The sequence below is a fragment of the Pseudophryne corroboree genome, chromosome 2 (assembly GCF_028390025.1).
Source record: "Pseudophryne corroboree isolate aPseCor3 chromosome 2, aPseCor3.hap2, whole genome shotgun sequence".
In the NCBI taxonomy this organism is placed as follows: Eukaryota; Metazoa; Chordata; class Amphibia; order Anura; family Myobatrachidae; genus Pseudophryne; species Pseudophryne corroboree.
This window is the reverse complement of record NC_086445.1, coordinates 596699372-596714960: the sequence shown is the minus strand read 5'-3', so window position 1 is coordinate 596714960 and position 15589 is coordinate 596699372. Positions and strand designations below refer to the sequence as shown.

The 15589-nt window shown below is 45.4% G+C and overlaps 1 protein-coding gene across 2 annotated transcripts in view; it reads right to left on the bottom strand.

The window, feature by feature from the left end:
- Nucleotides 1–15236, bottom strand: part of LOC135038305 (transcription elongation factor A protein 3-like) — a 150418-nt gene extending 135182 nt beyond the window's left edge. For both annotated transcript variants that reach the window (XM_063954639.1, XM_063954640.1), the window contains exon 1: nucleotides 14867–15236. In XM_063954639.1, coding sequence (XP_063810709.1) covers nucleotides 14867–14935 — 69 coding nt within the window. In that variant the 5' untranslated portion in view covers nucleotides 14936–15236. The remainder of the gene's footprint in view (nucleotides 1–14866) is intronic.
- Between the last annotated feature and the right edge of the window lie 353 nt (nucleotides 15237–15589).

The following is a 15589-nucleotide window of genomic DNA, read 5'->3' as shown; positions in this document are numbered from 1 at the left end:
CCTCACAATATTATTTTTAGTCCTAAAATTTGCACCGAGGTCGCTGTGTGAGTAAGATAAGCGACCCTAGTGGCCGACACAAACACCGGGCCCATCTAGGAGTGGCACTGCAGTGTCACGCAGGATGTCCCTTCCAAAAAACCCTCCCCAAACAGCACATGACGCAAAGAAAAAAAGAGGCGCAATGAGGTAGCTGTGTGAGTAAGATAAGCGACCCTAGTGGCCGACACAAACACCGGGCCCATCTAGGAGTGGCACTGCAGTGTCACGCAGGATGTCCCTTCCAAAAAACCCTCCCCAAACAGCACATGACGCAAAGAAAAAAAGAGGCGCAATGAGGTAGCTGACTGTGTGAGTAAGATAAGCGACCCTAGTGGCCGACACAAACACCGGGCCCATCTAGGAGTGGCACTGCAGTGTCACGCAGGATGTCCCTTCCAAAAAACCCTCCCCAAACAGCACATGACGCAAAGAAAAAAAGAGGCGCAATGAGGTAGCTGACTGTGTGAGTAAGATAAGCGACCCTAGTGGCCGACACAAACACCGGGCCCATCTAGGAGTGGCACTGCAGTGTCACGCAGGATGTCCCTTCCAAAAAACCCTCCCCAAACAGCACATGACGCAAAGAAAAAAAGAGGCGCAATGAGGTAGCTGACTGTGTGAGTAAGATAAGCGACCCTAGTGGCCGACACAAACACCGGGCCCATCTAGGAGTGGCACTGCAGTGTCACGCAGGATGTCCCTTCCAAAAAACCCTCCCCAAACAGCACATGACGCAAAGAAAAAAAGAGGCGCAATGAGGTAGCTGACTGTGTGAGTAAGATAAGCGACCCTAGTGGCCGACACAAACACCGGGCCCATCTAGGAGTGGCACTGCAGTGTCACGCAGGATGTCCCTTCCAAAAAAACCCTCCCCAAACAGCACATGACGCAAAGAAAAAAAGAGGCGCAATGAGGTAGCTGACTGTGTAAGATAAGCGACCCTAGTGGCCGACACAAACACCGGGCCCATCTAGGAGTGGCACTGCAGTGTCACGCAGGATGTCCCTTCCAAAAAACCCTCCCCAAACAGCACATGACGCAAAGAAAAATAAAAGAAAAAAGAGGTGCAAGATGGAATTGTCCTTGGGCCCTCCCACCCACCCTTATGTTGTATAAACAAAACAGGACATGCACACTTTAACCAACCCATCATTTCAGTGACAGGGTCTGCCACACGACTGTGACTGATATGACGGGTTGGTTTGGACCCCCCCAAAAAAGAAGCAATTAATCTCTCCTTGCACAAACTGGCTCTACAGAGGCAAGATGTCCACCTCATCATCATCCTCCGATATATCACCGTGTACATCCCCCTCCTCACAGATTATCAATTCGTCCCCACTGGAATCCACCATCTCAGCTCCCTGTGTACTTTGTGGAGGCAATTGCTGCTGGTCAATGTCTCCGCGGAGGAATTGATTATAATTCATTTTAATGAACATCATCTTCTCCACATTTTCTGGATGTAACCTCGTACGCCGATTGCTGACAAGGTGAGCGGCGGCACTAAACACTCTTTCGGAGTACACACTTGTGGGAGGGCAACTTAGGTAGAATAAAGCCAGTTTGTGCAAGGGCCTCCAAATTGCCTCTTTTTCCTGCCAGTATAAGTACGGACTGTGTGACGTGCCTACTTGGATGCGGTCACTCATATAATCCTCCACCATTCTTTCAATGTTGAGAGAATCATATGCAGTGACAGTAGACAACATGTCCGTAATCATTGTCAGGTCCTTCAGTCCGGACCAGATGTCAGCATCAGCAGTCGCTCCAGACTGCCCTGCATCACCGCCAGCGGGTGGGCTCGGAATTCTGAGCCTTTTCCTCGCACCCCCAGTTGCGGGAGAATGTGAAGGAGGAGATGTTGACAGGTCGCGTTCCGCTTGACTTGACAATTTTCTCACCAGCAGGTCTTTCAACCCCAGCAGACTTGTGTCTGCCGGAAAGAGAGATCCAAGGTAGGTTTTAAATCTAGGATCGAGCACGGTGGCCAAAATGTAGTGCTCTGATTTCAACAGATTGACCACCCGTGAATCCTTGTTAAGCGAATTAAGGGCTCCATCCACAAGTCCCACATGCCTAGCGGAATCGCTCCGTGTTAGCTCCTCTTGCTTCAGATGATGGCAGGGCAGGTTCAGTAGTTTTTGGTGGTGCTCCAGTCTTCTGTACGTGGTGCCTGTACGCCGAAAGTGTCCCGCAATTCTTCTGGCCACCGACAGCATCTCTTGCACGCCCCTGTCGTTTTTTAAAAAATTCTGCACCACCAAATTCAAGGTATGTGCAAAACATGGGACGTGCTGGAATTTGCCCATATTTAATGCACACACAATATTGCTGGCGTTGTCCGATGCCACAAATCCACAGGAGAGTCCAATTGGGGTAAGCCATTCCGCGATGATCTTCCTCAGTTGCCGTAAGAGGTTTTCAGCTGTGTGCGTATTCTGGAAAGCGGTGATACAAAGCGTAGCCTGCCTAGGAAAGAGTTGGCGTTTGCGAGATGCTGCTACTGGTGCCGCCGCTGCTGTTCTTGCGGCGGGAGTCCATACATCTACCCAGTGGGCTGTCACAGTCATATAGTCCTGACCCTGCCCTGCTCCACTTGTCCACATGTCCGTGGTTAAGTGGACATTGGGTACAACTGCATTTTTTAGGACACTGGTGAGTCTTTTTCTGACGTCCGTGTACATTCTCGGTATCGCCTGCCTAGAGAAGTGGAACCTAGATGGTATTTGGTAACGGGGGCACACTGCCTCAATAAATTGTCTAGTTCCCTGTGAACTAACGGCGGATACCGGACGCACGTCTAACACCAACATAGTTGTCAAGGCCTCAGTTATCCGCTTTGCAGCAGGATGACTGCTGTGATATTTCATCTTCCTCGCAAAGGACTGTTGGACAGTCAATTGCTTACTGGAAGTAATACAAGTGGGCTTACGACTTCCCCTCTGGGATGACCATCGACTCCCAGCAGCAACAACAGCAGCGCCAGCAGCAGTAGGCGTTACACGCAAGGATGCATCGGAGGAATCCCAGGCAGGAGAGGACTCGTCAGAATTGCCAGTGACATGGCCTGCAGGACTTTTGGCATTCCTGGGGAAGGAGGAAATTGACACTGAGGGAGTTGGTGGGGTGGTTTGCGTGAGCTTGGTTACAAGAGGAAGGGATTTACTGGTCAGTGGACTGCTTCCGCTGTCGGCCAAAGTTTTTGAACTTGTCACTGACTTATTATGAATGCGCTGCAGGTGACGTATAAGGGAGGATGTTCCGAGGTGGTTAACGTCCTTACCCCTACTTATTACAGCTTGACAAAGGGAACACACGGCTTGACAAATGTTGTCCGCATTTCTGGTGAAATACTTCCACACCGAAGAGCTGATTTTTTTGGTATTTTCACCAGGCATGTCAACGGCCATATTCCTCCCACGGACAACAGGTGTCTCCCCGGGTGCCTGACTTAAACAAACCACCTCACCATCAGAATCCTCCTTGTCAATTTCCTCCCCAGCGCCAGCAACACCCATACCCTCCTCATCCTGGTGTACTTCAACACTGACATCTTCAATCTGACTATCAGGAACTGGACTGCGGGTGCTCCTTCCAGCACTTGCAGGGGGCGTGCAAATGGTGGAAGGCGCATGCTCTTCACGTCCAGTGTTGGGAAGGTCAGGCATCGCAACCGACACAATTGGACTCTCCTTGTGGATTTGGGATTTCGAAGAACGCACAGTTCTTTGCGGTGCTTTTGCCAGCTTGAGTCTTTTCAGTTTTCTAGCGAGAGGCTGAGTGCTTCCATCCTCATGTGAAGCTGAACCACTAGCCATGAACATAGGCCAGGGCCTCAGCCGTTCCTTGCCACTCCGTGTGGTAAATGGCATATTGGCAAGTTTACGCTTCTCCTCCGACAATTTTATTTTAGGTTTTGGAGTCCTTTTTTTACTGATATTTGGTGTTTTGGATTTGACATGCTCTGTACTATGACATTGGGCATCGGCCTTGGCAGACGACGTTGCTGGCATTTCATCGTCTCGGCCATGACTAGTGGCAGCAGCTTCAGCACGAGGTGGAAGTGGATCTTGATCTTTCCCTAATTTTGGAACCTCAACATTTTTGTTCTCCATATTTTAATAGGCACAACTAAAAGGCACCTCAGGTAAACAATGGAGATGGATGGATACTAGTATACAATTATGGATGGACTGCCGAGTGCCGACACAGAGGTAGCTACAGCCGTGGACTACCGTACTGTACTGTGTCTGCTGCTAATATAGACTGGTTGATAATGAGATGTAGTATGTATAAAGAAGAAAGAAAAAAAAAACACGGGTAGGTGGTATACAATTATGGATGGACTGTCGAGTGCCGACACAGAGGTAGCTACAGCCGTGGACTACCGTACTGTACTGTGTCTGCTGCTAATATAGACTGGTTGATAATGAGATGTAGTATGTATAAAGAAGAAAGAAAAAAAAACCCCGGGTAGGTGGTATACAATTATGGATGGACTGCCGAGTGCCGACACAGAGGTAGCTACAGCCGTGGACTACCGTACTGTACTGTGTCTGCTGCTAATATAGACTGGATGATAATGAGATGTAGTATGTATAAAGAAGAAAGAAAAAAAAACCACGGGTAGGTGGTATACAATTATGGACGGACTGCCGAGTGCGGACACAGAGGTAGCTACAGCCGTGGACTACCGTACTGTACTGTGTCTGCTGCTAATATAGACTGGTTGATAATGAGATGTAGTATGTATAAAGAAGAAAGAAAAAAAAACCACGGGTAGGTGGTATACAATTATGGATGGACTGCCGAGTGCCGACACAGAGGTAGCTACAGCCGTGGACTACCGTACTGTACTGTGTCTGCTGCTAATATAGACTGGTTGATAATGAGTTGTAGTATGTATAAAGAAGAAAGAAAAAAAAACCACGGGTAGGTGGTATACAATTATGGATGGACTGCCGAGTGCCGACACAGAGGTAGCTACAGACGTGGACTACCGTACTGTACTGTGTCTGCTGCTAATATAGACTGGATGATAATGAGATGTAGTATGTATAAAGAAGAAAAAAAAAACCACGGGTAGGTGGTATACAATTATGGATGGACTGCCGAGTGCCGACACAGAGGTAGCTACAGCCGTGGACTACCATACTGTACTGTGTCTGCTGCTAATATAGACTGGATGATAATGAGATGTAGTATGTATAAAGAAGAAAGAAAAAAAAACCACGGGTAGGTGGTATACAATTATGGACGGACTGCCGAGTGCCGACACAGAGGTAGCTACAGCCGTGGACTACCGTACTGTACTGTGTCTGCTGCTAATATAGACTGGATGATAATGAGATGTAGTATGTATAAAGAAGAAAAAAAAAAACCACGGATAGGTGGTATACAATTATGGATGGACTGCCGAGTGCCGACACAGAGGTAGCTACAGCCGTGGACTACCGTACTGTACTGTGTCTGCTGCTAATATAGACTGGTTGATAATGAGATGTAGTATGTATAAAGAAGAAAGAAAAAAAAACCAGGGGTAGGTGGTATACAATTATGGATGGACTGCCGAGTGCCGACACAGAGGTAGCTACAGCCATGGACTACCGTACTGTACTGTGTCTGCTGCTAATATAGACTGGATGATAATGAGATGTAGTATGTATAAAGAAGAAAAAAAAAACCACGGGTAGGTGGTATACAATTATGGATGGACTGCCGAGTGCCGACACAGAGGTAGCTACAGCCGTGGACTACCGTACTGTACTGTGTCTGCTGCTAATATAGACTGGATGATAATGAGATGTAGTATGTATAAAGAAGAAAGAAAAAAAAAACCACGGGGAGGTGGTATACAATTATGGATGGACTGCCGAGTGCCGACACAGAGGTAGCTACAGCCGTGAACTACCGTACTGTGTCTGCTGCGACTGGATGATAAATAATGATATAAAAAATATATATATATATATCACTACTGCAGCCGGACAGGTATATATTATATAATGACGGACCTGCTGGACACTGTCTGTCAGCAGAATGAGTTTTTTATAGAATAAAAAAACACCACACAAGTCACACGACGAGTGTTTAACTTTTTCAGGCAATCACAATGTAGTATACTATACTGGTGGTCAGTGTGGTCAGGTCACTGGTCAGTCACACTGGCAGTGGCACTCCTGCAGCAAAAGTGTGCACTGTTTAATTTTAATAATATGTATGTACTCCTGGCTCCTGCTATAACCTATAACTGCTCCCCAGTCTCCCCCACAATTAAGCTGTGTGAGCACAGTCAGATATTATACATAGATGATGCAGCACACTGGGCTCAGCACAGATATGGTATGTGACTGAGTCACTGTGTATCGTTTTTTTCAGGCAGAGAACGGATTATATTAAATAAAACTGCAGTGGTGGTCACTGGTCAGTGGTCAGTCACTAGTAAACTCTGCACTCTCTATCTCTAGTACTCCTAAGCTCCAGTAAATCAAGTGTCTCTGTCTCAATCTCACTCTCTCTCTTCTAATCTAAATGGAGAGGACGCCAGCCACGTCCTCTCCCTATCAATCTCAATGCACGTGTGAAAATGGCGGCGACGCGCGGCTCCTTATATAGAATCCGAGTCTCGCGATAGAATCCGAGCCTCGCGAGAATCCAACAGCGTCATGATGACGTTCGGGCGCGCTCGGGTTAACCGAGCAAGGCGGGAAGATCCGAGTCGCTCGGATCCGTGTAAAAAAAGCTGAAGTTCGGGCGGGTTCGGATTCCGAGGAACCGAACCCGCTCATCTCTATTATCTACACACAAATTTCTGCACAATTTTTTTCCCCGGTAAACACAGCAGCATCCGTGGTGGCAGGAAATGCCTCTACCCAGTTTGAGAAAACATCAGTGCACACCAATACATAACAATAATTCCTAAAGGGTGTTAACTGTACGAAGTCATTGTGTGTTTGCAGTGTAGAGTACCATGAGCATAACTCAAAAAAAAGAAAAAGAAAAAAGAAACATCTCTAGAGGAGAGAAAGAAGAAAATGAAAAAGAAAATGTCAGGTTTTCCATTCACCAACAGGCATATCAGTGCCTATACAACATTTACCTTCACCAGTATTCTCATCCTTCCTTCACCCTTTTTGCATGACAAGGCACACTGCAGTAATACTGGTGTTATCGTGCTGTTGAGATATACTGGGTTAGGGCAGAACTCTGAAGGACCTAGGCATGTGGAGTTTGAACTGTAATTGGGTCCATGTATTGTACCACCCGGTGTGAACGCAAAAGATGAAGAGGAAACTGTACAGAAACAGAATAGAGGTTGGTGACAGATGAGTTTGTAGAGGTGGAGAAGATTTTATAAAAATTTGACAACTGGATTGGGCACTACGGGGAAGTAATTCTCTACTTGGTCTACTCCCCTTAAAAAAAAATTGTGTTTATCGTATCTCTACTGGGACTATCCCAGCCATCAATCCAGTGTCCTGTCCATCCTAAGTTCATAGGGAACCCGGTATCTGTGAGATAATTTCCTCTACCTGTGATGGACATGCATCTAGAACAGTGAAATGTAACATTAGTCTTCGTGGGTGTCTAACATACTTTGTACTTCCTGAGCGGGAGCACATTATATGTATATCATATCTAACAAAGCTCCTGTTAAGTTAATCAGGGGCCATTTCTGCTAGGAAAAAAGCAAAAGTTTAGAGGCCCCATCTTAACCCCAGCAAGTTTTGTCAAAGGGTAATGTTGCATTTATTCTGTTCTTCCCATTAGCCGAATCTGTGTTTTCTATATGGCTTATGATTCCTTACTATATGTCCCTTGGTCCCGTCTGTGTGTTTAATAATGTGGCTTGTGTTTTCTGTCTAGGGGGTCTATATTGACTATGTGTCCTACTACTCCTACAATCTCTGGCAAAATGCCCTTCCTCCCTACAAGTGTAACATATTATTGACCATTAGGGATCTGGGGTTTGGACTGATGGGTCTTTCCTGTATGTGCTAGTATACTTACCGTCCTCAACCTCTCCACCTGTTGTTCTCTGCGCCTAGCACTATTCTTGTGATGTTCAATAGCACAATCTCTAAGATTAGCTACTGTGACCCCTTTCCAATTTTGCAAAGAAGTCTGCACCCTGCCCTCAATGCCTTATTGAGCCCGTCCATTAGCACAGAGACAGCCACCTCCCATTTGCCGAATTAGTGTTTACCAGTGATCTTATCTAGATGGAGAGTTTTCTATTACTGCAAAAGACAAAAAAAAAAGTTTAACAAGCTTCTAGGTCATGCGAAGTATTCATTCAATCCTTCTCATCCCATCCCGTATTAAGGGTCTGTACATGGTCCAACAAACATTTCCGAGCTCATCTTGACTAGGGGCATTACTAGGAATGAATACTTCTTATATGGTAACTGAAAGAAATACCCGGGTGTTACCTTGTCTCTGTCCGCTTTCCTACTGGCAAATACTAATGTGCGGACAGGTTTTTCTCCATTTCTGACGTTACTTTCTTGATTTTTGTTATATTTTTGGGTTTTACTATATATGTACACGAATGATACCATACTTACCAGTTCCACTGGTCTCAGCCACTTCCTCCACAGGTTACTGCTCTTCTTTTACCGGTTGGATACTCCTCTGAGTGCATGAGAAATGGCTGAAAACAATCAGGTCACCTTCACCTCCTAAATAAAACTTCAACATTCATTAGTACATATATAGGTTACAGTCATATTTTTAATATTTTTATTATTTTCTATAGTTTGTATGCTGGCTTGTAACTGCTTCCACATCTACATATGGTGGTGTACTTGCATTCTCTTTTTTTTCCTTCCTACTTGTTTATTGTTGCTACAAGTTCAAACAGTTCTTATATTTCCATTCTTGTCTTATATGACTTTGGTTAGACATACCACCTGCAATACCTTAGGATCAAACTCACTAACCCCTCTTGCTGCCACAGGTTTAAACAATTTGTATGTCTGACCCTTTGTTTTCTGGATTTAATCAGACATATTTTAATCTTTACGTTCTGCAGTACCTCTGGTTCAAAGCTGCCCACCCTAGAGAATGATGCCCTATCTTCCGCAGTCATACGTACCCATTCGTTACAGTAAACTTCAGTGTGTGGACCAGATTTTCCACACATAATAAACCTTGCTGACCCTCTCGGCCGCAATTCTGACCTTCTCGGTCCCAACTCTTCTGCCTGAACCCTGGCTACCATACGTCCCTTAGTTGAGCAACTGGCTTCCATAATTTGTGGGTCTTGCCTTCTCGGCTATTCCCACAAATACCAAAATACTCAATATAAGGCGACGGTGAAAGTTCTCCGAGCGCTTCCACCCACTCTCACCCACGTTGGTCGGTACTACCATACACTGTCGATAGCGAAGGCGATGTACCCAATTTAGGGCCCCTAATTGACCTATATTTACTGGAATTTTTTAGGAGTAACTTGCCCTTTCCAGTAAATATCTGTCGTTGGAGATTTTCCTGAAAGAGAGCAGCGAAAACTCCCTATACACTTTTTATACACAAATCACGCTTGAGTATGCTCTACACGGCGCTAATGATACCGCGATTTGACACAAAAGCTTGTAAAAGGGGTATCAAGTTGCGCTATATATCGCACCCACAAACGCGCGGTCCAATCGCACAGCGTATAGGTACTTGTTACCTCTTTGCCCTACGACCACTGGAATCGAATCCCAAGCTGCGAAACCTCAGCCGGAGCGTATCAAAAACCTATATGGGTCACAAAGTTCACAATTCCCTACCAAGCTCTTGTGTAAGTCTCCTCACGACTTACGTATTCCAATCTATACTAACATGAGTCAGCCGCCTCACGCCGCCAAGCCTCCACTCACTTGGTGTACCACACGACAGGATCCCGAATTCCCGGGGTTCAATACGTTCACTCTTACTTTCACTCACTCAAATATGCTTTGTTTTTCTGTACAGAAAAATTTTCACGCGTTCTGATTGGCAGCTTTACCCCCAGAGGCAATACAGTTTAAACAAAAGTTTTATACTAATCTGCTTTAGAAACCGGATAGTTATGTGCTATTGTATTAAATGTCTACTATCCCACCTTAATTGAACAAATATAGTGTGGTTTGTACTTATCGTCCGCACTCTTACGCACTTTGTGTAAACACGCAACCGTGCGTGTCTTTTATGCTGCGTGCGCAGTCCTGTACTTTGCCCGAGACACGTGTACAAAACCGTGCATCCGCAATAAAACAAATCACACAACTCTATAAATGTGAGCAATACTAACTATAATCGCTCACAAGCACAACCGCTTGCTCTGTGTAACCTTTAACGACAAGGCCAGACCTGCGTGTTGTGCTTTAGATTTACTTCCTTAAATACTATTATTTCAAATTTACCTATATAGCAACAAATGTATCTGATTTCACACAGATCTATAATGACTGCAATAATCTATAATTTAAATGATATGATTCAGATTGGATAGCTATCTTGCAGAACATACACTGATATAAATATACACATATGACTTTGACAGCTCGTAATACCGATGCCGGTATCCTGACATGGATTACAATGCCGGCACCGGGTACGGGTCATTGGGTTGACTGAACTTAGGTCGACAGTCATTAGGTCGACCACTAAAGGTCAACATGGGCATTAGGTCGACATGAACTGGGTCGACATGGGCATTAAGTTGACATGTAGTAGGTCGACAGATGAAAATGTCGACATGAGTTTTTAGACTTTTTTTGGGTGTCGTTTTCTTCGTAATGTGATGGGGAACCCCAATTAGTGCACCGTGTCTTCTCGTACGGCTTGCTTCGCTCGCCATGCTTTGGGCGAGGTGCCTTGCTCCACTACCGCTGCACTCGGCACAGGTTACCGTTCCAATCGTAGTCCACGTGGATCGTCAAGTATGGAAAAATAAAAAAAAGAAGAAAAAAAAGTGAAAAACTCATGTCGACCTTTTCGCCTGTCGACCTAGTACACGTCGACCTAATGACCATGTCGACCTAATGCATGTCGACCTCCATTGGTAGACATACTGACTGTCGACCTAAGCTGTGTCGACCTAACGACCGCATCCCCCAGCACCAGTATCCTGAACGCCGGTATCCCGAACAAGGAACTGCCACCACTCTGGAGAGGGAGGATTAGGGTTTAGCTGCGGGGAGAATTAGGGTTAGGCACCACTAGGAAGGTTTAGGAGAGGTTGGGGTTTAGGGTTGGGTGCCTCAATGTTTAGGTGTTGGGATCCCCAGCGCCGGGATGCCGCAGTTGGTATTTTTACGGCCAGCATCCCGACCGCCAGGATTTCGTATGTATTCCGTCAGAGCATTTAATTAGCTCAGAAGAAAAAAAATCATCATAGCAACCAATCAGACATTTGTTTTCATTATCTAACTAGCATGAGACTGATAAAAACTATTGCCTGATTGGTTGCTGTCATCTTAGTTCAGACTTACACCTCTTAATAATGCTCATTGCCTAATTCTGAGTCGGACACATGGACGCATCTCCTGTTTTTCAGCCAATTGTGTGCGCATGTACCGCATAGTGAGCCTGATTCAGATGCGAACGCTAATACAATGGCAGCTGCGAATCTACATGCGGTTTATTAATGTGTAGGAATATGGTAATGCTGCCACCTGGAAATGTATTAAGATGCCCACTAATTTCATCAGTGGTCACAGATCCTTCAATAGTCGACCATCTGAGTGACTCTATGGTTGCGCAGAATGACCCCGGTGGGCTGAGACACTGGTGCCTTGTTTTCTCCATAGAGATCTCAGATATAGGCAAAGATATGCCCTGCAATCAGCTGCAACACACCTGCATTTTTGCCACCCCTCCCCATTACCTTTCACAAATATAGAGATGCGATTCAGTATTTTAGATATCCGAGCGCACCCAAATTTAGGGGATCCGAGCCGAACTGAGTCCCGATTCGGAGCTTTCCTCGGTTCGGTGATCAAGGTGATCAGATTTAAAATTTAGAATCTTGGGTTTTGGATGGCTTGTAAGTACCTTGTGATGTCAGATGCCATTTCACCCAGGAGAGTGTGGTCAAAATTGACTAGACATTACTGGAAATTAATGTTATTGATGTTAATAAAACTGTAGGAACAAAATAGGTCCCAAGTACATGATTTTAGATGGTTTTATCAATTTATAAGAAATCCAAATCCGAACCAAAACACTTGAGCGTGGTTATGCCAAAACTGAAAAACAAAAACAAAACACTGAGGGTGGTTTTGGACAATAGTAAATGAAAACCAAAATTTGAGGGTCCACACACATCACTACATAAAACGGACTCCGCTTGTCAATCTTGTGATGGATTACTCACTACGAGCGTCCTTGCAAAAGTACCTTGGCATACACACAGTGCAATTGTGACGCATGCATAGTCAGCTGACTGCGTTACTATCGGCACTGTGTCTGCATCTGAATCAGCCCCAATGTGTCAGAAGTCACAAGCATGTGCAAGCGTGCCACATCTTGTGCATCTTGTGTCCACACGGAGCAGCAATTTCTGATGGGAGTTTCATGGGAGTGTTGTGGACGTGTATGTACATCTCCATGTGATTACGAGTCATAGGCAAGGAATGCCTGTTTCCGATGGATCTCTTTAGCAGCCCTGTGCCAGCTCCGCTCCTGAACCATTGATATTACAGGAGGGTTGTGGACGTTGGGAGTATATAGTGTAGAGTTGCCATGATGCACCAGGTGGCTCTAAATACTGCAGGGTGCTGCATATCCTTTACACGCTGTAGGCGGCACTAAGGTGCTGTCCTTCGCCACCCTGCTAGCCCGATGCATGGGCCATGGTACAGCAAGGGTTTATCGCATTAGTATATAAAAGTGAGTACAGGGAATAACAGCTGCAGAAGCATCAGACAAAGAATCAGGCCCAGCCTCCCCTTGTTAGCACACCAACACTCACTTCATGGGATGTACTTGGAATAGACGCCGGGATCCCGACCACCAGAATCCCAACCACCAGATTGCTGGCAGCGCCGCCACAGCTATTCCCACTCCTGGGGTGTCCACGACACCCACGGAGTGGGAATAGAACCTGTGGCGAACGAAGTGAGCCACCGTGCTCGCAAGGGGCTTCGTTCCGCTCACCCCCTTGCTGGCATTCTGACGGTCGGGATTCCGGCGTCAGTATTTTGACCGCCAGGATTCCGACCTCCGGGATCCCGTACCCAACCCCACTTCAGTATGTTCATTTACTAATTGTTTTCTATATCATGGTCAAACATATTACTGTCTCAGCACACACAAAAAAGAAACATTAAAATGTTGTAGTACTGTCTTGCTCCCAATTATAAAGTGCAATGGAGTCTGTTGCCAATTTATAAGTAACTTAATAAATAATAAAAATAAATAAATAAATAATAAAATAAATAAGTGCAAACATTTCCCTTAGCTCTACACAAAGTAAATAGTACATGGGAGAAATTATGGAGGTCATTCCGAGTTGATCGCTCGCTAGCTACTTTTAGCAGCCGTGCAAACGCATAGTCGCCGCCCACGGGGGAGTGTGTTTTCGCTTTGCAAGTGTGCGAACGCCTGTGCAGCCGAGTGGGACGAAAAAGTTTTTTGCAGTTTCTGAGTAGCTCTGGACTTACTCAGCCCTTGCGATCACTTCAGACTTTTTGGTCCCGGAATTGACATCAGACACCCGCCCTGCAAACGCCTGGACACGCCTGCGTTTTTCCAAACAATCCATGAAAATGGTCAGTTGACACCCATAAACGCCTTCTTCCTGTCAATCTCCTTGCGATCGGCTGTGCAAACGGATTCTTCGTTCAATCCATCGCCCAGCTACGATCCGCTTTGTACTCGTACGACGTGCGTGCACATTGCGGTGCATACGCTTGCACAGTAGTGACCTGATCACTGCTGCAAAAAACGGCAGCGAGCAATGAACTCGGAATGACCCCCCATATTACTTACAACATGTGAACAAATGCACTTGGAGACGCAACAGAAATAAAGCCAAGTTTAAAAAAGCTTACAATCAACATGACACACGGCAAGCACTAAATAATTCCATCTAGCATTTTAGATACAAACACATTCTAGCTACACGCCGCACACACAAACCCTGCTTGTGTGTAGTTTGCGGTTTCCCTCACACTTCTATGACTAGAAAGGAACTGATGTATGCACACTAAAATATGACACAACATCATTTATATTGTATGCTTATCTCTGTTGCTCTGCAATAAATCTAAAAAATAAGGTCTGTTTAATAAATGAGTTGTAGAGCAGGTCGCAGTGTGTACAGTTCTTTCTACCTGCTCTCTTCAGCCTACATACTGTATGTCCCCTCCCCTCCATTCAGCCTATATTTCTCACTATTCACATCTTACTCGTCTCTCTTTTCCATCTCATGTTTTGCAGTCTATCAGGTTCCTTTTCTCACGGTCTTAGCCCACTTAGTCTTTTCTTACTACAGCATTGATTTGATTCCCATGTTAATGCACTCATATTCCTTTCAGAATGACATCATTCCCACTCTCAGGACCACATGGCTGGGAACCCATGCTCACACAGCTCAGATCTGTGTTTACTGTCTACATGTTTATGTGTAATGTTGTACATGATACTACTGTACTTCTTTGCACACTTTACTTGGCTCCTCCCCCCTACCCCAAACTTACCCCAAACTCCTGGCCACATGGCACAAAATAGTGACTATTCCGTTTATTTTCTCATGCACTTGATTCCCTTATTCAGCTTTTTTTATTTTGCCCCCCTTTAATCTGCATCTCCCCACCAATATGCTCCCCAACTGATTCCCAATCCTCACCAGATTCCGCTCATTGATCCTCTTCTCCAGCTTCCTTCCGATTCTCAGTAATTCCTCTTCTGACCCCATATGGTCATGTACAGACGCAGCACAAGTAATAATATGGAAACTTTTCTGTGATCAAATCTATGTTATTGTTAACAAGTTGGTAAGTGCAGGTGAAGTGGGTGTGACTGCAACTACATAACTCTGTATAAGTCTATGTGCAAGTTTAGATTGTCTACACTCTCATAGGGAAATGTCTGCATATAATACTGTGTAGATTGCCTGCTTTGTGTGTTTGTATACACTGTTGCGTATAGTGTGTCACTGTGTGCGTATATACTAGCTCTGTGTGTATACAGGCTTCTCCAGCTTGCTGTCAGTGAGGAGGTGTGTCCCAAATTATAAATAGTCCCAAGGTCTTTGAGCCGGACACAGAAGAGGGGGGGTCAGGGTAGTGACAGCTGGATACATGGCACACACTGCTCTAAAGACAGTACGATACTAGCAGCGATACATGACTGCATATGCTGTAAGGCATCACACAAAGCATAAAAGTAGCAGGTAACATCACAGCATTAGCTGCCTACTCTCTTAGCTTGTCACTAGTTTTGTCCCATGGTTCAGTTAAAATAAATGTGCATCCAGTAAAGATTTGAGGCCTATCTATCAATGAATATGTGCAGAATAGCCCACACAAAAAAAATGGGGGGGGGGGGGGGGGGGGGTGGTTTGCACATG